The sequence below is a fragment of the Mesocricetus auratus genome, unplaced genomic scaffold, assembly GCF_017639785.1.
Source record: "Mesocricetus auratus isolate SY011 unplaced genomic scaffold, BCM_Maur_2.0 Super-Scaffold_100029, whole genome shotgun sequence".
In the NCBI taxonomy this organism is placed as follows: Eukaryota; Metazoa; Chordata; class Mammalia; order Rodentia; family Cricetidae; genus Mesocricetus; species Mesocricetus auratus.
The window spans coordinates 18,548,818-18,572,089 of record NW_024429210.1 but is presented as its reverse complement, the minus strand read 5'-3'; the positions used below and the strand labels follow the sequence as shown (position 1 = coordinate 18,572,089).

Here is a 23,272-nt window from a genome sequence, read left to right as displayed (position 1 = left end):
GTTTGTATCTGAACTAGATTATTTTCATGTCCTCAGAAGATGAGCCCACACTAAGGGTCTATTTTTGGACAATCACCATTTTTCCCCCACAGGTGTGCAGTACTTCCTAACAATGGCTACATACACAGAGCACCCAGGCACTTTTGAGGGAGCTCTTGATACATCCATGGGGTGGGGATTGAAAAGGGTTTAAAACTGGAAGATTCTCGTTTCAACCTTCTCATTTTATGGATAAAGTAACCGAGGCACCAAGAAGCTATGGGAATTGCTCCAGTCTCTTTTAGAGTCCCGGTTCTTCCACAGCCTACTGACCAGTGTTGCATGGTGTTACTGCAGAAATCCTCAATGAATGTGTGCCAGTAGAAAATGTCTAATTATAACTTTGACAGTGAATCACTGCTGTAGTTCCTAGCCATGGGAACTGCTTCAGATCAGTGATTTTCAAGGACAGAAGGATGGGATCATACAGCTAGAGAACAAAGCAGGGCTTTGTTTTACTGCCTCGGTTAATTTGGGTCATCACTGACTTTGAATTTCAAACTACAGTCAAAAAGAGCACATGATTTTTATGTGTACTGAGGATTTCTGTGCCTGCAAAGGGACTCATGTGTTAGCTTCCTCAAGTTCTTTGCAAGCCTTTGTTCCTGTGAATTAAAAGTATTTACTTGCTATTCTTTCCCAGGCAAAATTTAGCTGAAAATAGGTTAATTTTGTCTCTGAAATGGATGGGTAAATAATCAGTTTTTTGTTAAAATGTATGATAAGGAGAATTATAGGCAGAAATAATATATCAAGTGATGTCTAATCACTGAAGAATTGACGAGCAAAATGTATATCTATGCAACAGTCACAAAAGAAATGAATTACAGATATAAATTATGTTGTGAGAATTACAGATAAATGCTTGTCAGTAAATTCTGAAACATGCTGAGTGAAGGAAGCCAGACACATGGGTCACATATATGTTTCTATTTATAGGAAATGTCAGAATTACAAATCCAGACATAAGTAGCTCTTATAAGAGCTTGTGGCAAGTGGTGCTGGCAATGACTATAATGGGCTTATTTTCACTGTATTTTTTAGTGAATAGAATGTTGTGGATCTCGACAGTGGTGACAGTTGCAGGGCTTGGTGAGTGTGTTGCATACAGTGAAGTGTACACACACTGACAGTGCATCAGATGTCGTGTGCACTTACAATTTAAAGAAAGGAATTGCCTCAGTGGGACAATCTTTTCATGTGTCTGTGATTTGTGGGTTAGACCAGACTTTAGACTAAAAGGGAAATCATCTTTTTGGCAGCTAATGGTTCCTGTTGACCCAGATAATATATGCAATGTTTGAAGTGAGGCTAGAGGGCCAGTATTTATGCATGAATATTCTATAGATCCCTGTTACTTCAGCAGTGCCTTGGGGAGCTAGAGACAAGCCTGTCCTTTCAAGATGGAAAATCTTGGAAAATGTCTTAGGTTTCAGATGAAATCTCTGACAAAATTTTAGAGTCCCGTAGACACAAGTGCTCTGTACAGTAGAGATGTAATGCTCTACAGCCAACATCTGCACTAAGCTGATCACTAAAGACCAACATGAAGTGGAAGGCCCTCATTTACTGGTGGTCCTGTAGCAGCTCTGATTTCAGGGCTTTGTCCATGGGAAGGGAAATCTAGATTGGCTAAAATGGAAACGCTTATCCAAATCTCTAATTTTTGTGGACTGTAGACTCTCGTGCAGCAGGTTAGAGGGCTGTGTTCACAGTCCAGCAGTCCTATAGCTGTTCAGCAGAATCTTTTGCTCTCTGCATTTCTGTGCCCTGAAGTTCACGAAACCCACCCCAACTCCTGGTATTTTGTTCCTTAGTGAATTCTCTTTTTGACAATTCTTGCATATTTAGTCAACTCTGAGAGGCATTTTCAACAGTGAAGTCACTTGTGACAGGGTTGTTCGTTTGTGCTTTGAAATCACATGTAAGAAAAAAATCAGCTGAACAAACCTTTTGTGGCATGATTTTAATAGTCTGTGTGTCTTCATCTCCTACTTTAATATTTAAATATATAAAATATAGAGGCTGTTCTTGCTCTGGCAGCTATAAGGGATTTTTCTCAATATATAAAAGTTATATCAGCTGTTATTGGCCACATTAAAAAAACCTGTGAAAACTGGGTGATCGTCTAGAAGAGTATTTATTTTTTGTTAAAAATATGACACTTCAAAGAGAAGCAGCTGTTCTGCACCAACAAGACTTTTTCACAGAATTGGGTAGGAGGCTAATGTGAATTGTAAGGGTAAAGAGCCACCCTTTCTTCCTCTGTGAGCACAAATGGGAGGATTAGAGTCTTCTTGGCAAGTTAGAGACTTGCTGGAAATTAAGCTGAGAAACAGGAATGTTTCTCCATTTCTCTCTGAACCTTGGGTGCATTCCTTGCTTCAGGGATTCTACTACATGTACTTGCTTCTTTGGAGAATTCTCAAATTGTTTTCCAAAATATTATTTTCTTTACTATTTCTCATAGACTTCTCAATGTGATAATTTTTGAGGAGACATGTGATTCACTTGGAATTGTGGGTAACATATATGATAAAGTTTAAGAGTCCTATAGAAACTACTCTATTGCACAGTAATAATTTACTGCCAAACAATAAACAGTATCTTCAACTGATCATTAAAATGCAGACCAACACAAACATGGTAGATTCTCACTTTCTGAAGAAATATGTCTTTATTCACTTTTTTCCTTTTTCTTACAAAGCAGTTAAAAACCCCTCCTCCTTGTTCTTGATCTTAATATGGCCAATACTCATGAAATGGCCTGTGGGATTGTATTATTTCTCTGTACACTACAGAATAGTATCATTGCTTGGTCCCATTTTTATAGGAAAGAATCCAACTTTTACCAGATAATATATGCTTAACTCCCTTCAAGAAGAATGTTTGGTGGATTAATATCTAATTTACACTCAGTGATAAAGATAAACTTTGAATCTTACAGATTAAATGCCCACTTACTCCCATAGTGTAACTGTCTGGATATAGATGTACTAGATATATCTATAAATAAAATAGTGCTTTAACATCACAATATTCTTTGGCTTATTTAAATGCCTGTGGTGGACTCTTACAAAAGGCTAAAATGAAAATGGCCCCACTATTATTGTCAATCGTAACACGGAGCTCGTGCGGAAGGTCCCTATGCTGCTGACTGTCAGCATCTCCAGGTCCACGATGTATTCTCTTGGTCCTGATAGTGACTTCACAAGCACAAGCATTGCGCTCACAGGGCTTGTTTGCTAAAATAACAAGAAAAGAGGGGTGGAGAGAATGATTTTTCTTGGGCTAGCATAAGTAATAGGATGCAGAAGCATTGCTTAGTCCCTGCTTCCAAATTTCACTCTTCCATTAATCCCCCATATGCACTGGCTCCACGGTAAGGGTTTGCTCTTAAAATTCTTCTAATTTTCCCACATTTCTTGTTAACGTATGTTAACATTTCACATTTTTTTTCTTTGGTTCATGCCTTTCCAAAGAGTTCATATAAGAATCTGATAATCTTGGAATTGGTAAAGAAGGTTGTCATTTTCTTAACATTGTACATTTGTGTGGTGGTTTGTATGTAATTGGCCCCCATAAGCCCATAGAGAGTGGCACTATTAGGAGATGTGGCTTTGTGGGGTAGGTGTGGCCTTGTTGGAGGAAGTTTGTCACTGGACTGAGCCAAGCCATCTGAATATGGATGTCCCTAGGAGGCCAGGGCAGTCTATGGGACCTCTAAGAGTGGAGCCAGTTTTCATCCCTAGAGCACAAATGGACTTTGGGAGTCCATTCCCTACAGTGGGATACTATTGCAGCCCGGATACATGAAAGAGAGCCTAGGGCCTCCCCCAAATGATGTGACATACTTTGATGATCCCCTGTGGAAGGTCTCACTATCCTTGGGGAGTGGGGGAGGTTGGGGGTCGGTGGGAGGGCATGGGAGGATGGGAGAGCAAGGGAATGGGGAGATTGATATGTAAAATATGAAGGAAGGATTGTTTCTAAAATAGAAAAAAAAAGAGTTGCTGTGGTCCTGATGTCTCCTCACAGCAATAGAAATCCTATGACAATTTGTTTACATTCTAGTGAATAAAGAGTTAGATAAACATCCAGGCATGCTGGCATATGCCTTGAGTCCCAGAGACAGAGGCAGAGACAGAGTTCAAGAACAGCCTTGTCTACATAAATGAGTTCCAGTGCATCCAGAGCTACACAGAAACCTTGTCTCAAACAATCAAACAAATGAACAGTTACGTAGTCAACAAATATTAGGCTGTCTGGATATATATAGTATGAGTGCAAAGATATATATATATATATATATACATTCCTGAAACACTGAGGTAAAGCTTTCAAATGCCTTAGAGCAGGGGTTCTCAACCTGTGGTTCATGACCTATTGGTGTTGAATGACACTTTCACAGGAGTCACCCAAGATCACTGGAAGAAGTAGGTATTTATATTACAATTCATAACAGTAGCAAAATTACAGTTATGAAGTAACAACAAAAATAATTTTATGGATGGGCTCACCACAACATGAGGAATTATATTGAAGTGTCAAATCATTAGGAAGGTTGAGAACTATTGCCTTAGACTTATCATGGAGCAAGAGAAGTTCTGTAAAGTCACATGTTCAGAACTGAACATGGAATGGGCATTGGAGGGTGAAAGGAAACTCATTGGAGGAGCCAGCAAATAAAGGAGTGAATCTGGATACAAAGGTTAGAAGCATGAATTAGGATTTAGCTTCCACTACAAGGGATGCTCATTAAACTAGGACAGATTACAGAGTTCTAAAAGAGGATGACATTGAAGGAATGGACAGAGGAGAGAAGTCAAAGACTGAGACTAGGGCTAGAGAGATGGCTTCTGGTTACAACTGCTTGCTGCTCTAACGAGGAATTGAGCTCAGATCCAAGAGCCCACACCAGGTGGCTCACAACTGCTATAACGCCAACTCCAAGGGACCTGACATCCTCAGCTGGCCTCTGCAGGCACCTAGGCACATATATGTTCATACACTTATAAAAATGCACACATGCACATGAAGAATTTAAAAAGTAGAAGAACGGAGATGATAAGAAATAAGTGCTTAAGCAGAGAACATGTAAGTGAACAGCAGCACGCAGCGGAGCAAAGGTGAATCAAATACTGGAATTGAAAAATGTCTTTGGATGTAACATTACAGATGTCACTGGTGGCTTTCCCACCACAGCAATGTCAGTGAAGTATTTGACTGAAAGCACAGAAGAGTGCTGAAGAAGAGAGACAGTGTAACATCTAGATATGTTCAAAGTATGGAAGTAGAGGGGAGTCTGATGGAATAGGGCTCCAGGGGAGATGAAATGAGGAGTACGTAGGGCCCAGTTGTTCTTGACTGACAAATACAAAATACTTTTGAAAACCAGACAGTAGAATGGGAAACTTGTGCCCGTTAGTGTTAATGCTGGTGTCAGGGGTTTCAAAGCAACAAGTGACTCACCACTAAAAGGCAGGATATAAAGATTTACCAAACATGGGAACATTTGAGAACAAGGCCAAAGAGAATATAAAAGATACAAGAAAAGAATAGGATTGTTGATCACACTAAGGACCTATTTCAAAGTGGAGATTAAACTTTTGTAGTATTACCAACTGGCACTTAAAAGCTTGGTATGACATCTATGTGGGGTCATTGGCTGGAGGAGTGAGGTACCTTACAGAGTGAGAATGAGAGCATGAAGATAAAAGGAGGGTCAGTTATTGAATGTGTCACTGAAGACCAAGATTCTCATGTGATACTGTTCTGAATGGCAATGGGGGTTGGGGAGCTGGTGGCAGGGTGCCATGAAGGTCATGGAAAATGAGATGATCAGTAGGACTTAGGTCTGGTTACATGGGTGGGGTCGTCATGATGTAGCCCTTCTTTACTTTAGGTCCTCTTGGGCAATTTGAGCATTCCTTCCACACGCTGAGGGACCTTATCCATAGCATGGCCTCTGTTTATGCCAGAGAATTAAACACTAAATTGGCCTAGGGTAAAATTAACTCAATCAAAAGCTCTTTGAAAGAAGGAACCATGCACTGAGTGTCTTCTTAATTTCTCAAAGAAGCCAGCACAGCCTGTGAACACAGTTGGTACTCAACTAAAACCTGTAGGCTGATCCTTCTACTTCAAACGTTGTCTACAGGTGGAGTTTCAGTGTAGAACTTTTGTTGGAGTTGATTTTAATTATGTGATGAAGATTCTTAGATCATTTATTGTTATGGGCAATTTTTCTTGTCCCACCAAGTCCCACTGATGCTTCCAGGCCCAAATAAACACATGGATGCTATATTAATTATAAAACTATTGGCTGGTAGCTATGGCTTCTTATTGGTTAGCTCTGTATTAATTATTAACCCATTTCTATCAATATAAGTATTTCCACATGGTCATATCTTGCCCGAGAAGGGTCTATACCTGTTACTCCTTTGGCAGCCTACATGGCAACTGCTTCTGTCTATGTTTCCCAGAATTCTACTTCTCTCCTAGTTCCGCTTATCTTTCTACCTCATTGGCCAAACGGTGTTTTATTCATTAACCAAGAAGAGAAACATATATAAAGAAGGACAACGCCTATCAATTAATTCCTATTATTTTGATTTTTTTCTTATTTTCATTCTGAGATGAATTCTTTCTTAGAACTTCAGACTGGTCTCAGACTTACTGGAGAGCCCAGGCTGGCCTCAGACTTACTGGAGAGAAAGCCCAGGCTTGCCTCAGACTTACCTATTGGAGAGCCCAGGCTGGCCTTAGACTTACTTACTGGAGAGCTCAGGATGGCTTCAGACTCACTGGAGAGAAAGCCCAGGCTGGCCTCAGACTTACTGGAGAGAAAGCCCAGGCTGACCTTAGACTTACTGGAGAGAAAGCCCAGGCTGGCCTCTGACTTACTTACAGGAGAACCCAGACTGGTCTTGACTTGGCAATCTTTCTCACTTGCTTTCCTGAAAGCTGAGATTTTAGGCATGTGTAGCCATATTGTATCTTTAAATGTTTTTGTTAACTGCAAATAATTTAAAATATCTAACACTATACCAAATTGGTAATGTTTCCCATTATTCACGAGAAAGGGATTTCTGGAGAAAAAATATTATTTATGCTTTAAAAAACAAGTAAAAAATAAAAGCAGATATAAATAAAAATAATTTTCAAAATGCCATGTTTAAGGATTTATCTTCTTATATGATGGTTAAAAGTTCAAAATAGAGTCACTATATTGAAGTTTTTGAGAAGAGCTGTTATGCTACCATGCAATTACTGTCTAATTATTAAAAATCATATGAACTGTGTAAGACTCACGCTGAGGCAACTTCTACAAAAATCTAGTATAGCTCAAGTTTTAAAAAATCATATGTTAATGAAATGTATTCTTTCCTATTAGGAAAAACAAAAGCAATGGGCAATATCTTGAGTTGAGTTTCTGTCTTTAGAAATTGGCTCTGAGATATCTTGATAGAGGGAGCCATTATGAGGCTATCAAGAAACCTGGTAATAGGGAAATTCTCAGGAATCCATAAGGATGACCCCATCTAAGACCCTCGGGAGTAGTGGTGCCTGAACTAGCCTTCCTTTGTAATCAAATTGATGACTACCTGAATTATCATCATAGAACCTTCACTCAGCAACTGATAGAAGTGATGCAGAGATCCCACAGCTAAGCACTGGGCCAAGCTCCCAGAGTACAGTCGAAGACAAGAAGGAGTGACAATATGAACTAACTTTCTGGAGCCCATTCTCTTTGGAGGGATATCTTTCTCAGCCTAGATACAGGGGGGAGGACCTTGGTCCTGCCTCAAAGTGACGTGTCAGACTTTGGTGACTCCCCATGGTAAGCCTCATCCTCCTTGAGGAGTGGATGAAGGGTGGAGTGGGGGTAGGTGGGGGGAGCAGAAGGAGGGGAGGGAGTGGGAACTGGGATTGGTATGTAAAATGAGAAAAGATTGTTTTAAAATAAAAAATGATAAAAATGAAATTGGCTCTGAAAAATTAATCAATCCTAATTTTCTGTCAAAGAAATAGAATCCTATTACCCTGGAGCGAAGAAGAAGTTAATATATCAAGGGACAGATTAAATGTGCAAACACCAACACAACCCATAAAATTTATCATAAGAAAAACTCGCAGTGTTTTTCTCTGTACAAATAGACAGCATGCATTTGTAGTACCTGTTTGGGGGCATGCTTGTGTTTTGGGGAGTCACACATAGCTTTATTAGATTCTATGGCTTGAGTTTGGAGTGGCTTTTGGGAGGCTACTTAATCTTTCAGATTTTCACTTTTCTGTAAAAATTAGATTTTAATATCTGATAGTATTGCCACATATACCCTAGGATATATGCCTGCGTTGGAAACCCATTAGGTTTTAGACCAACTCCCACATGAATGCACACAAAACAAATGGCCACCTTTCCACCAGTTAACACTGTCTAAACGTACTTACTCGTAGATAGAACTCTCCATTTTCATTTCCAGATTTAATCCGAAAAGTATTAATGGTGTTGGCGTAAATAGTTGTGGCCTGTATCTGGAAGATGTCTGATGGCACAGACCTGTCGGATCTGATGCTCATGTATTTGTAGACTATGGACTGGGGCCCTTCTCGGCACATAGCATTTGACACTGGGCAGACACATCGGCTGCAGAGACAAACACAGAAGTGGTCACCAGTTTGGCTCAGCAGGACCAGAAACTTCTTACTTTTAATATAAAGGCTCTGATGTTTCTTACTTTTCTGATGCTAGAACATAGGGATCTTGGCATGGGTTTCGTGGGTAACAACGGAAACCGCCATGATAATTCCAGCACATTTCATCTTCTCTGCATTCATTAGTGGTCTCACATTCATTTATATCTGTAGGCACAGGGTTAAAGAGTTTATTGACCTAAGTAAATTGCATGTGTGGCAGATTCTGGTTTGTAAGGAAGGACACGGGAGGGATTCTAGACTGTGGTTTGTTTACTGTTATTTATTTTTATTTGTCAGGGCCTTGCCATGTAGAGCAAGCTGGTGTAGACCTCACAGTGCAACCAAAACTGGCCTTGAACTCAAACTTCTCCTGTCTTAGTCCCTTTATATATGTATGTGTACACTGCCACACCCAGCCTGTTCAATTTGCTTAGAGAGGAGACTGAACTGACCTAAGGGGCTACATTGACATCAGGATAAATATAGCTAAGCCAGTATGGACTAACTAATATATGATATTTCCTGATATTTTACCTCTTACATTGTTCATCTGCTGAATTAAAAGTCAAATGCTAATTATGACTTTGCTTATATGAAAGTAAACAAAAATACAAACAAAAAAAATTTCATCTCCTGCTCCAATGAGTTGAAAACATAGTTGAGAATATAGATAGAACAACAGTTACTTACAGAGGAAAATGCAACTAAGATGTATGTAAGAGCACTACAACTTTCAAGTACAGCTGATTGTGTGCGGAGGGTTAGGGATGACAGCGGAAGGGGGTGCATCTCAAGTGGGCCTCTGGGCTTAAGGAGAAACTTGGTACTAGGGAAATGTGCAGGGATCCACAAGGATGACCCCAACTGAGAATCTAAGCAATAGTGAAGAGGCTTCCTTAAATGCCTTTCCCCTATAATGAGATTGATGACTACCTTAAATGCCACATAGAGCCTTCATCCATTAGGTGACGGAAGCAGGAGCTGAGATCCACAGCCAAGCACTGAGCCAAACTCCTGAAATCCAGTTTCAGAGAGGGAGGAGTGATGAACAAAGGGGTCAAGACCATGCTGGGAAAACCCACAGAAACAGCTGACCTGAACAAGTGGGAGTTCATGAACCCCAGACTGACAGCTGGGGAACCAGCATAGGACTGAACCAGGCCCTCTGAACATTGGTGTCAGTTAGGCCTCTGGCAGTAGAACCAGTATTTATCCCCAGTACAGGAATGGGCTTTGGGAGCCCATTCACTATGAAGAGATACAAGTGGGAGGACCTAGGTCCTGCCCCAAATGATGTGACAGACTTTGATGATCCCCCATGGGAAGCTTCACCCTCCCTGAGGAGTGAATGGGGGTGGGATGGGGTATAGTCGGGAGAATGGGAGGGAGAGGGAACTGGGATTGTATAAAATAAGATTGTTTTTAATTTATATAAAAATTAATTTTAAAAAGGATGAACTCTCATGTAAAGAGGGAAATATATCTAAGGGAGGGCAGCTGTTTCACGAACCTGGGAAAAGGGTATGGAGGGGGAAGCGCACGCACGCACGCGCGCGTGCACACACACACACAGACAGAGAGAGACACAGAGAGACAGAGACAGAGACAGAGACAGAGACAGAGAGACAGAGAGAGACAGAGAGACAGAGAGAGAGACAGAGATGCAGTAACATTCTGCAAGAGAAGGACAGATGCTCTTGGAGAGGGATGTATTGAAAAAGTGAGCTGAGCTCATAGAGCAAAGATATTTTAGGAAGAAGGGACTGTTAATGGTGGCAGGCACATAAGGAAAAGGCAGTGTGAACAAAAGCAGCCAGATGAGGAGAGAGTCTTGAGAACGAGAGTGGTAGTGGTTACACCAACTAGACAGACTAGTTAGAGCCCTAGATGATAACTGAAGAAAGAGTTTTACTAGCAAGCATTACTGTTTGTTACTAGCAATAGTTAATGTCCATATTCTTATGTAATTCCCACGTGAATTGTAGTTTCTATTTTGTCTCACAGACGCCTTTTGTGAATCATGTCTTCCCTATAAGTGAGTATTTCCATTCTTTACTTTAGCTCTCCTTAAGTGATTTACCTAATCCTGCTTCAAGTCAGCTCTTTGGAATTTTTGTACCTGATATTGTCCCTTTAGGGTCCTTGTTGTTTTCTATTTTACTTTATCAAAATCTGTGTTTTGTTTATTTGTTTGTACTGCTAGCTTGTAAACTCCTGTGGAGGAGAAGCTGTAGCTACTCCTGAATCTTTCCATTAGCTAGTGTTAATGCACAGATTACCTAGCTTTGATGAATATTATTTTAGTTGCTCTCATACAAGTTAAGTAGAGCTAGGTGACAAGGATATCTTGGTTGGTTATGGAGAAAAAACAGAGGTTAAGTTCAATGTCATAAAAAAACAGGGATAGTTCTATTGTGAGAATAATTCTATGCCATGTCTTTGGAGAAAAACAATTTTTAATTTCCAACTGGCTGAAGTTTTCTACAATCCAGGAGGAAACTGGAAAAGCTACATTTTCAGAGAGTAAGTTATAAGGACTGTCTTCTTGGCCTGACTATGACTAAAGACAAAATAATCTAGGTTCCCTGGAAGTCACTGTTGACATGTCCTGTAAATATTTCCACCTTTCTGCGCAATGAAGGTGGTGTTCAGCTATAAAGAACACTTAAGATTGGTTCGTTCAATGAATAGTGGCAGTAGCAAAGGGAAACTTGAGGCTATGACTTCATTTATTATTTCCAGTAGTGTAGGATCTAGCATAATCAGCAGCTATATCATTTGGGAAAATTTTTAGGAAACTATATTAAAATATTTGTTATGTATGAATGAGTAAATACATCTTATCTTGACCCTCTCTAGACATGTGCATGCACAGTGCTCTGATTTTTGTGACTTTATGACCTTGAGACCATTTGTATGAGACCCTTTGAATTTCTTGGAAGATGATAAGAATCCAAATATGTTAGATTTTACATAGTTCTTACAAATGCTTCCGGGGTTTCAGCAGAGGGAAGCAACTGCTTCATGTGTTAAAAGAATGGAAGTCTGTGTTAGCCAAAGTCATTTAGTCACTATGCATCTTCAACATGATAGCACATGAACTCTCACTTGATTTCAATGTATTTAGCCCAGTTATAACAAATATTCCTGAAGATAGAGCCCAGGCAAATAAAATCCTATCACACATTAATTTGAATCTGTCTTTACTGACACTTATGATTAGAAACATACAGATATTTGTTTAGATAATTCCAGGGGAATTGGTTAAAATGTTCAACTGGATAGTATTTTCTTGCATGTAATAGTCATATCTTAATTAGTGTTAAGTGAGACCATTGGAATGCAATAGTTTCCTACAATTAGCATTTGTGGAGTTTCTAGTAGACCAGGAAGGGCTATAAAGATGTCATTGTGCAAGAGATGGCATTCTGATTACACTTATACCTACAGCTGGAGTGTGTATCCACACTGCAGAATCCTAGTTCTCAGGTGTCCTTTGATTTCATAGTTGCCCCATACAGTTGTGGTATTAGATGAAGACTCCACATGTCCTTGATCTTGTTCTCTTAAAAAATAAAGTCCTTCCTCAAATTCTAACTAAAAAGGACTCTATCTAGAGATTTACTATTTCTCATTTACATTGCTAAGCAAATTTCATCAAAACACTGAATTGTGTAGATCATGTAATGTGTTATTTGTTTTATTCCTGCACTTCCTCCTTTCAAAAGAGAAATCTAAGGCTTAGAAAAGTCTGATGACTTTTTCAGACTGTACAGATGGAATGCAGTAGGGTTAGTTAGATTCAAGTGGCTTTCTGTCACTAGGTTCAGTCATATTTTTCTACCATTTTTTGTAAATGTGTTTATATTAGATTTTCTGGGATTGTCTATATTTTTGTCTTTATTTGACAGTCTTTCTCCCATTAATGAAATTTCAAACTGTATACAACATCTAAGGTTAGGGGAGAGGGTGCATATTTTCCCATCTTCCTATCAGACTCTGAATGATATGTTTTCATAAATCTCTCTCTTCTACCCATGAGAAACTGGGTCCATGATCACTAGCCATTATTGGATCAACACTTGCTTTTGTTGAGTCATTCAAAACCATTTTAATGATATGTTTTCATCAATACCTAAAATCCTACCTGAATTGGCTTGGAGTGATGGCATATTCTTAGGAAGCAGAGGCTGCAGGGCTACAGATTTGAGGCCAATCTGGGTTATATAGCAAGACCCTTTCTCACCCTCCAAGTGTACATAATTCAGAATTGAGGCTTGTTTAAGGATGTCTAGCCCAGGTAGCAAGAATGGGCTTTAAACTCAAAACTCAGGGTAAAATATCTTTGGTAAGTGAATCTTTTTTGGTAGCTTATTGGAAAGTGTAATTCCACAGATATTAATATATTAAGAAATATTAACATTTATTTAAATCACATTTTTAGAAAGGAAGTTAAAGTTTAAAGAAAGTCAGGGTACTGTTGAATCTTCCTTTCATACGTTGTACTCTATTAATGTTAGGAATCAGGAACACAAATTGTACAATTAAGTTTGGAAAATGAAGGTCTGAATTCTGTGACTTCCCCCATGTTCTTCGCGGCTACCTCTGAACTTCAGCTTTATGAGAACAGTGTGCTTACCCTGGCAGGTCCTGCTTCTCACCACTTGGTAGCCCTGGGGGCACATGCATGAGAACTTCCCTGGTTCATTGACACATTGATATTGACACAGGTAGCTCGAGGTTCTGCATTCATCGATGTCTGTAGAATCAGACAAGAGCAAGGACACAGAGCTGAGAAACTTTCCTGCTACTGGTTTTCTTTTACATATTTTTAGATAAGCTAAAGAGTCTCAAAGCAGTGAAAATTCTAAAATAGAAGAAATGCAAGGCTCTATCTGAAATGCAGGGGCCAACTGTGGAATACATCAGTTCCTGTCTCCCTCCCTCCCAGTCTGTGGAGGTTTTCACTGAAGCTAAGCAAACTGAGTGAGTGGGCTCATGAGGGACACTCTTCACTTTGGGTTCTTCAGACCTACTCAGGTAGCAGATTTGTGTTTTCCTGTTCAGTATTGCTGTAAGCCTGCTGCTGAACTCTCTTGAATTTTGAACTTCAACTTCCACACCTGAGCAGTTTTGCAGAGGGTGACATCTTGGCATGATGTGGTCTTCTGGGGAAGAATCTTTTGCATTTCAGAATTAGCACCTATGCTATAGTTTGCTAATTCAAGGCAGAGACAGCAGTGCTAAGGCTTTAAGTACAATTGCATGGTTGAGACTTCCTTGAATGGGGTTTGACCTATGTGGTACCAAATAAACATGGTCAGAATCATGAGGGAGGTATGAACATCATATGTTGATGGCATCCCCTTAATGATGCCTTAAGCTTCTAGAATTACCCAGGGAAGGTGAGGGTGCAATGATTTCACTGGACCCAAGAAAAATGATAAATGGTGTTTATTGAGGAACACTTACACAGAAAAAGACAAAGAACCATGGTAGAGTTTCCCTGTCCTTCCTACTGGATCAGCTGACCCAAGAGAAAAAGCCCCACTCAAGCAAGACCATGCCTTATGCATCCCTCTTTCCAATTCTGTCTGCCTGAAGCCACGCCCAAAGGGGTGTGACCACCATTACAGGCAAGACTGCTACAACCCAGAATAAGCATCTCCACTGGACTTTCAAGGTCACCCTTTCCACTGACTGGTTATCTTTTTACCTATTAGAAACTGCAACCCATACTTCTTTAAAAATGTGTTCAAGCCACACAGTGCATGGATAATGCTAGGGGCCAGGTGTCTTGGGTTTTACCATACCCTCAGCTCTGTGTAAACCTAAATATGCAGACTCTATCTTGGGAGACTGGAGCCAGGGTCTGGAATTCTCACTTTCTCACATGCTCCTGGCAAAAGCTGCCATTGGAGCATACTTTGAGATGAAGGCACTCCTAGGCTGTACCTTGTCTTCCAGCTACTTGATGCTTCTTACTTCTTCCAGTAAACCACTCAAAGTCAAGGTTTTCACTGAACTGCCTTGAGAAGATTTCAAGAACAGGATTTGTGGGAGAAAGATTTTGTTTTCATCAGCAGAACAATAACACAAGAAAATGCCAATAGGGTTGGCCCTTGTATCTGGAAAACTTGTTACCTTCACAGTTGAGCCTGTCACTGCTCAGTTCATATCCTTGGTTGCATTGGCAGATGAATGAGCCAAGAATATTGTAGCATTGTTGAGCACACTGGTTGCTGGCATCACATTCGTTTATATCTAGGAAAGGATTTAAAGGACAGGTTTTAAATCTACATCTATCTCTGTGTATCTGTAGCCAGACATTTTTAGGCTCAGCCTTGTTCTTTCGTGCCTGTATTATTTGTTCGTAAGTAGTCCTTCCCTGGAGAAGTTCACTGGAGAGCATCTCTTCAATTTCACAGTTGTTGGAACAACTTCTAAAGTCTGTCACACACTTCTTTTAGAAATACCAGAATATATTTTTTCTGTTAATGGAAGTTTGATTTTTGATAAATCTCCCTCCAAAGAATTTAATGCTTCTAATAAACATACAGTCCAACACCTATTTTCTTATGTTGTTCAGATTCAAAATCTAAATCCATAAATAATTGTTATAAGACACTTGAACTGATAAGGTCTCTCAGAATGTGGTGGTAAAGACTTATCTGGGCTACTTGTTACTTCTTAAATGGTTTCTGTTAAATTCCTTGACAATTTCAGCATAAGGTTTTAAGAGCCATGCAGACCTTTCTTAAGCTCCAACACACAGACAATATGGTGAAAAAGGCATTTCCCCTCCTGCCCTAGATTTCCTCCAGGTCGTGCTGGTCTTAGAATCATGTGTCATGCATAACATTGCACTCTGAAAGGGGTGAAGAGGCATGTAAAAGTCACATGCATTGTTAGTGAAATGTGTATGAATTTGAACTTCCGGTAACCATTTGGCTCCTTCAGCACTCTATCACACACTGTTGACTAATTGAGGTACATGTATCCATTAATCTGTAGTACATACACACACACACACACACACACACACACACACACACACACACACACACACACACACATATATCCATATAGGAGAACTAGAACCAAGGTTAAAAATGTTTTCCATTCCTATACTGATGTGTTTTAAGAAACGGTTAGCTATTGTCTTTTCAGCTTTAAGACCCTGAGGGAAGCTGATGGAAACCAGTTCCCTTGGAAGCACAGAACACCAGAAACAATGCACCATACCATGAGGCTTCCTTTTCCTTGAAGCAGAAGTTGGTCAGTCAGGATAGCAGTTCTCACAGGACTTACCCACGCAGGTGTAGTTGTTTGCTGCCAACTGAAACCCAGGACTGCACTGGCAGTAAAAGGAACCTGGTGTGTTCACGCATCTTTGGTGGCAGTATGGAGGCATGGAGCATTCATCTATATCTAAGCAGACGGAACAGATACAGAATCGTATTGTTAACTGGGCATAATGGTGCATGGCTTTAATGCCAGCACAAGGAGGCAGTGGTAGGTGGGTCTTTGTAAGTTTGAGGCTAGCCTGATCTACACAATGAGTTCCAGGACAGTCAGGGCTGTTATATAGAGAAACACTGTCTCCAAAAACAATGAAAGCAAACCAAAACAAGAGCAAACAAACAGAAACAAAACAAAAGACCAGTCACACACCCATGTCAGCAGTAAATAAACGAATTGAAATGTAAAGTAAGAAAAGAGGTTGAGACCATTACACACACACACACACACACACACACACCAAAGATTTCAGTTTGGGGTGCCAAAGGCTTAATTAAAATGAGGAAAATGAAAAATAATGAAGATACAGCTTACAATTAAGAGAGATGTGGGCTGCACTCAGCTGGTGCCTGTGGCTAAGCCATTTAAACATCTTCATTTTGTTCAGAATGTGATAGGAAGGCTTGCCATATGTATCTTAGGAAGTTTTGGGAGGGTCAAATGAAAGAACATTGTGAAAGGAAAGGATACTACACCAGTGACCTTTCGAGAACGTCCTGACGTTTGGATGAAGTGCTCCAGCCCACGTCCTTCTTTGATAAATATTTCCAACTATAAAACGCTCAACAGAGAACTTGCAGAGATGGACCCTCTCAGAAGCATAATAAAATGTCATTACCTCATGACTACACTTTGTGACAACTCCAGCATTGCACGTGTAGTTTAATAGGACATTTTTGTACATATAATACAGCACTACAGGGTGACATTGTCAAATGGTAAAAATTAAAAGAAATGAACAAGACTGCTTCAACAATAGCCTGTTCAAATGGACTGAAGCTAACCCGAGTTCCTGTCTCTGATCTGGAAATTCCCTGTCTTAGCTCCAAAGCTTCCATATCCTATTCCACAAGGTAGAATGGCTGGAAAGTTTACATGGTACAGAGTAGGTGATGTGTCCAGATGAAAGTGGGTAATGACAGTGGGAGGTATTATTAGAAAGATACAAAATGTTGTTGATTAATCAGCACACTGAAATAACTAGAAAGAGATACCCACACAGCCTTTGTATCTGCTCCACTTTCACTATGCATGACAGTTTATCGTGCCCATCTATGTTTTTATCCTGATTTGTTTCCTTGTAGCCCCTGTTGTTGCTTAATATTGAGATAAATATTTATTTGATTGTCTGTCTTGCTGACTATTATTTGATGCAAATAAGAGCTGTGTCTTCCCTAGAGACAGCTATCTACTCTCTTGTCTACTCTCTGTTATAAACTTAATTCTCAGAGCAAGGGCTAGTATAGTAGGTGCTCAATTATGTTATTTGATGAACAGGAATTTTTTTTTTTGGTTTTTACGAGACAGGGTTTCTCTGTATTGTTTCGGAGGCTGTCGGTCCAGCCTGGCCTCGAACGCACAAAGATCCGCCTGCCTCTGCCTCCCAAGTGCTGGGATTAAAGGCGTGCGCCACCACCGCCCGGCTAGGAATCTTAAATTAATTGAGAGTTATTGTTTATAGTGCTTCCTTATGCCATGATAACTAATCAATATGTATGATTTTTTTTCTAATAGCTCCAGAGGAATGATCCTGTAAAATCTAAAACTGTACCTGCACACAGTCACATCTCAATGACTATGTGATGACTCAATGGTGTCTGTGTCTTCACCTAGTAGACATTTATTTTACAGCATTGCACTTGGTTGTATAATCATACCTGAACACATAATCTGCATCTGACTGGCACAGGATACAGGCACACACATGTTACTCCACAGAGTGAGAAGGTCAATAATAAAAGGTGTACAAGGGACAGATACAGCAAGCATCTCAGTGGCCTGCTGACTGTGTTGGTTCATGGAGGACTGGGTCAGTCATAACAAGTACCAAAACTCAAGAGTACACATTTAGCATGGCAATGGAAACCAGCACAACACTTTTCTAGTAGTTTATATAAATATCAGACTGCAACAGATTGGAAATTTCCAAAAAAGATCTACTCATCTTAATTGTTAGGGAGAAGGAGTGACTAATTATATTTGGATAAATCATGGTGCCTGGGGAGGCGATGCTGGGCTGAGATTTGATAATGGAATGGGGTTTTGTAGGGGAGTGTCTCAATGTTCTGGGAAGAATGTGTATAAATGTGTGGCACAGAACCATAACCAGTGAGAAGAAGCTGTGATGCATCTTGGGAGGAAGGGTGTTGATGCAATCAAACTGATGAGGAAATCCCTTTATGTTTTACTGAGGAGTAGAGCTACCTTTGTGGGCAAGGGCAACTTCTACACACACACGGCCAGATATGAGTTCATCTTTCCACTTTCCTTCCCACAAAGGCTGTCTCTCTGTGCTCCTTTGTCTCGGTTCTACCAGCAGTGGGGCATGTTACTACTGTACCTTCAGGCCTTCAGTGTTTATTTTCCTGACTTACAAATGACTATGGTGATACACAGTGACCTAAATAACCATGAACAAATGACTATGGTGATACACAGTAACCTAAGTAACCATGGGCTTAAATGACAGTCGTGGTAGACAGGGCATTTGACCTCAACATCTATCTCATGCACCATGTTCTTCTGTGTAGTGACAAGTGAACCCCTGGCATCAGTATGCTAGTGACACAATCCCTAATTAGTTAACTCCTAATTAATTTAGTTCTTAGTTGTCTTTATGGTTCCATTCAGACTAGATTTTTGCTTTCATTTAGTCTATAGTACATAATTATTCAGGCTCAACCTTAAGGTTCCTCTTGGTAGCTGGAAACTATATTGGTGTCATCAGAAGAGGAAGCAGTTGCTAGCTACCATTCTTCAATCAAGTGGGAGGGCATTGTTTTGATGCCTAAAGATTCTCAAGACAGGAGTCTCGATACTGCACAGGGACTTACCCACACACTGCTCGCCTCTCTTCTGATATCCCGGAGGACACTGGCATGTGAAGGAGCCACGTAAATTGATGCACACTTGGTCCGCTCTGCAGTTGTGGGTCCCTGAGGTACACTCATCGATATCTGAGAAAGACACGCAATATAGAAAGAATTCCAGTTGTTTGTGAAGGTAATGGAGGCTCTCTTCATTCGCCACTTCACTTTTCTTAAGCTGAATTTTACTTTATTCTTAAAAAGCATTATAATATGTTATGTTGGAGATATTTAAAATGCAAAATATCTCAAATGCCTACAAAATAATTTCAGAACTACCAGTGTACACACCTGAGATTTAACAGATTCTAACAATTCTCATTCCTGTCTTACCCTTTAGCTGCTTTCAGCTATAGCTAAAGCCTTACCCCCATCTTCTTCCTTTTCTCTATAACCTATCACTTTCCAGTAGGCATGAATCCTTCCCTGAGATAGTTTTATACTTTAACTATGCAGAGATACACCTATGTGATTAAACAACAGCTCCTTGGAAGGCTGAGGCAGGAGGATCTCCAATATAAGTCTAGCCTGGGCTACAGAGGAAGTTCAAGTCTAGCAACTTAGACTCTTATCTCAAGACTGTAAGTAATGAGAGTAGAATATAGCTCTTTGGTAGAACATTTTCCTGTATATGTAATGCCCTAGGTTTGATCACTAGTAGCATGTGCATGTGTACAGAGAGAGAGAGAGAGAGAGAGAGAGAGAGAGAGAGAATTAGATTGCACAACTCCTAATTTTGCTATCCAATTCTTTTGTATTTAAGAGAATTTCTTAAGCCTTAATATTACATATTCACTGTTGCTGTTTTTTGCAAATTTTCTCAAATGGTACACTAACACATGTATAAAACTCAAAATGAAAAGCATCAATTTGATCATATTCTTCTAGGAGAGATATGTTAGTATAAGTCAAAATACATAGCTTTCTAAGACATTTTACTTCTGGTAATGCTACATGTGTCTTCAGTAGAAAGCAAGTCAGAGTTCTAAAAAAGAAGGGAACTTACCAAAGAAAGCAGCTTTGAGAGTTTGTCCCCGACTAAAGTGTGGTAGGAATTTACCATTATTTGTAGGTAGAATTCATTTTGCCTTATCTATATCCTTCACAGTCATTAAAAAAATCACATATCTACCAGAAAGTTAGATTTTAAAAGGGGGCCACATAGTTTTGGTATTCTCTAATAACTGAAGACTAAGCGTTAATAAAAATGTCATAAAATGTGCAATTTCTAGATGATCATTATTTTTGCATGGAACCAAGATAGATTTGCTGGGGAGGGGACCTTAGATCATCACTGTGGTAGATTCAGGGTTGTGGGCAGAAAATCAGTGAAGAGAGATCAATTCCCAACAATTAGAATTAGCTATGCTTTCTGTTTTCCATCTACAACAGAGAGTGGCCCTTTGTGTTATTTTGCTTTTGATTTTTCTGGGAAAATTGGATTGTTGCATGTACTCTTAAGTGATGTCGTAAAGTAAGCTGTTCATTTCATAAGAGGACCACTCTGAGATAACCCTGCACTTAGCCGGTTTTGGGAGCAATAAGGGAGAGTCTGTACAGAAAAATAGGGGAGGGGCATGAGGATGTACCAGTGATATACGGCTGCTCATTGGTTAAAACCTAGTAACACTTTCTTTGACACATAATTCTTGGAACCTTATTTTAAAACATTAATAAGGTTTTTGTGTTTTTGAAATGCATTAATGCTATCACTATGATGCTATTTTCCATCTAGCACAGAGTGCCCTTTCTAGGTGACAGGCCCTGACGCAGCGACCCTCCTGTGAAATTATCTGCCCCCTTTCATGCCTCATTATTTTCTAGATGCACTTGATGAAAGCCTTTATACTGGGGACTCTTTGGAGCTTTATGACTTGCTAATGCAGAAATAACAGCAGAATTCCTATTGTTTTATATCAGGGACATCTGCCAACATTTGTGGTGATAACAGCCCTGAGAGATAGAGTCATGGTAGATCCAACCATGGCAAGTTCCCTTTGTCCATGCTGGCAGGAGATCAAGGACTTGGCCGGCTTGGCACTGCTATGGGAGGCCTCGTCAGTGACTAAAGCTTTTCTTTGTGCAACCACTCTGTGCAAACCAACTCCACCCCATCACGTTTCTGGTATCCTGCAATTTCCTTCCTATTTTCCCATCATTTGTTTGGAAGTGTCTTTGACAAATAGACTAACATTTCCACTGGGATCAATGCATCATGAAATAGGTTTTAAGCTCCTTTCTAAGAGTCTGCTCTAGTTAGCTTTTGAATAGAATTATTCAATGAAAATATTTGGTGAATTACAGTAATTTAACAAAAGCAAAGCCCCAAATACTACTGCCACTGTACTAACTACATTGTTTTCCTTTCTCTACCCCAAACAACAAAACTGTGATAGAACTTGCTTCATCCAGTTCCGGTGAAGGAACTTTCCTTTAACCTGGACTTACAGATGCCAAAGGTTATCACCTCTGCAGCCAGGGGGCAGCTTCATTTGCTTTTCTGTTTGTAGCCATACTAACCAGTGTTGTTGTATTCATTCTCCCCAACCCTGACATTTAGCAACTTACTTAATGCTGAAGAATATCAACAGACTGAGTTTCTGTGAACCTCAATGACAGTTTCTATTTAAATGCCATAATGCTATTGCTTTTGAAGATCCCATTATTGCTTGTTTATGTGCCCACACAAAGTCACGTTAAACGTCTCAAAACGCTTTCGTTCCTCTTTTCTGCTTATGTGCTGTCAGAAAGCTCGGTGTGTCCCTATGTCACTACGTCACTACGTCAGTGCAGCACAGTCATTGCCTTTGCAGGAACCTCTGCTGTTTGTGAGGAAAACTTACTTCCTACATCTGTTTGGGAGGTCGTCTGTGTGGGCAAAGTCCTGCTTTATTTAACAGGAAAATGACTCAGGTCAGCCATGTTTTTCTGAGAATCTAGATACAAATACCCTGGGGGAAAGAATTTTTGCTTTTGTTTTTAATTATCTACCATTTGTCCTTGACAGTTAAGTTCATTTCCCCTGCTTACTATAGTGCATGGAATGTGATGGGTTTTCAGTAAATGTTTACCCAATTAATGGATGAATGAATCATCAGCTTGGTTTTCAGGGTTTACAGAAAGTAGGACCAGTGCTTTAGATTATGGAAGTAAAATTCGTAAGGCAGAGTAACAGATAAGGCCCGAGGGGCACAACAGAATGAACAATTTGCTTGTGAGGTAAAGCAGTTGAGTTCAGAGGACTCTGAGTCCATTGCCCAGAGTGAGAAGCCTGGAAGCTTAGCAGAGGGGCTGGGTCCTGCGCTGCTGTGTGAAGAGCTGCCCTGTGAAGCTCTGGTCGGGTAGTGAAGGAAGCTGTCTGTTGGAAGGCGGGTCCCACCAGAAAGAGAATGGCAGGGAGCTGGAGTCAACATGTCTATAGGGGCTGTGTGTGAGGAGACCGGTGCTGGGTCTGACAGAATGTGCTCATAAAATGCTTGCTCAAGTCACTATCAAAATTCAAACTTAAATGAGGGATACGAGGGTTTGTATTGAACACTATAGTAAACAGCTATTGGTGAAGCAGCCATGGAACAAAACAATTGAAACTGCTTCCTAAAATTCCACAACATTTTTAATCATTCCGGTACATTGAGACAAACTAAAGGCATTATTTAGTGATTCCTTCATTTAAAAGGGAGTGTGCAGATCCTTTCTTGTTATTTATACTACTGTAGGTGTCCCTCTTCTTGACGCTGACAACCTTAGTTGCTTTAAATAATCCAGTGTAATCTTTGGTGAGCTCTCTCAGGCTGGCCCCAGGCAGTGGCACTGCAGAGCTGACTTTATCTGCAAGCTAACATAGGGATGATGTCCATCCACTGGTGTCCTCTAGGCCCCTGCTTAGGCCTTTGTTCTCTGCTTTTGGCTCCTTCCCTATATTCTGACTCATAATTTCCAAATCCCTGACTCATGCTGCTCCCCCTCTCTTATGCAACATTTTAATCTCTGAAATGTTCTTTCTACAGTTTGATAACTTAACACGACGTGGAGTCACTTCAGTGTGTTTTATGGGCAAGGGTGACATGCATTCTAAGTGCTCAGTTGTACCCCTTGGCTCTTGACTTTGTGTCACTTTAGTTTAAGAGATGACCCCAACTGCTTTT

General features: G+C 40.1%; 1 protein-coding gene across 2 annotated transcripts in view; it reads right to left on the bottom strand.

Annotated features, from left to right (window-relative positions):
• Positions 1-2,697: 2,697 nt before the first annotated feature.
• The window catches only part of Efemp1 (EGF containing fibulin extracellular matrix protein 1), a 65,857-nt gene continuing 45,282 nt past the window's right edge, over positions 2,698-23,272 (bottom strand). For both annotated transcript variants that reach the window (XM_005070355.4, XM_040733207.1), the window contains exons 5-11: positions 19,095-19,217; positions 16,051-16,170; positions 14,884-15,003; positions 13,379-13,498; positions 8,781-8,904; positions 8,494-8,689; positions 2,698-3,284 (exon numbers count right to left, since the gene is read on the bottom strand). In XM_005070355.4, the coding sequence (XP_005070412.1) occupies positions 3,123-3,284; positions 8,494-8,689; positions 8,781-8,904; positions 13,379-13,498; positions 14,884-15,003; positions 16,051-16,170; positions 19,095-19,217 (965 nt within the window). In that variant the 3' untranslated portion in view covers positions 2,698-3,122. The remainder of the gene's footprint in view (positions 3,285-8,493; positions 8,690-8,780; positions 8,905-13,378; positions 13,499-14,883; positions 15,004-16,050; positions 16,171-19,094; positions 19,218-23,272) is intronic.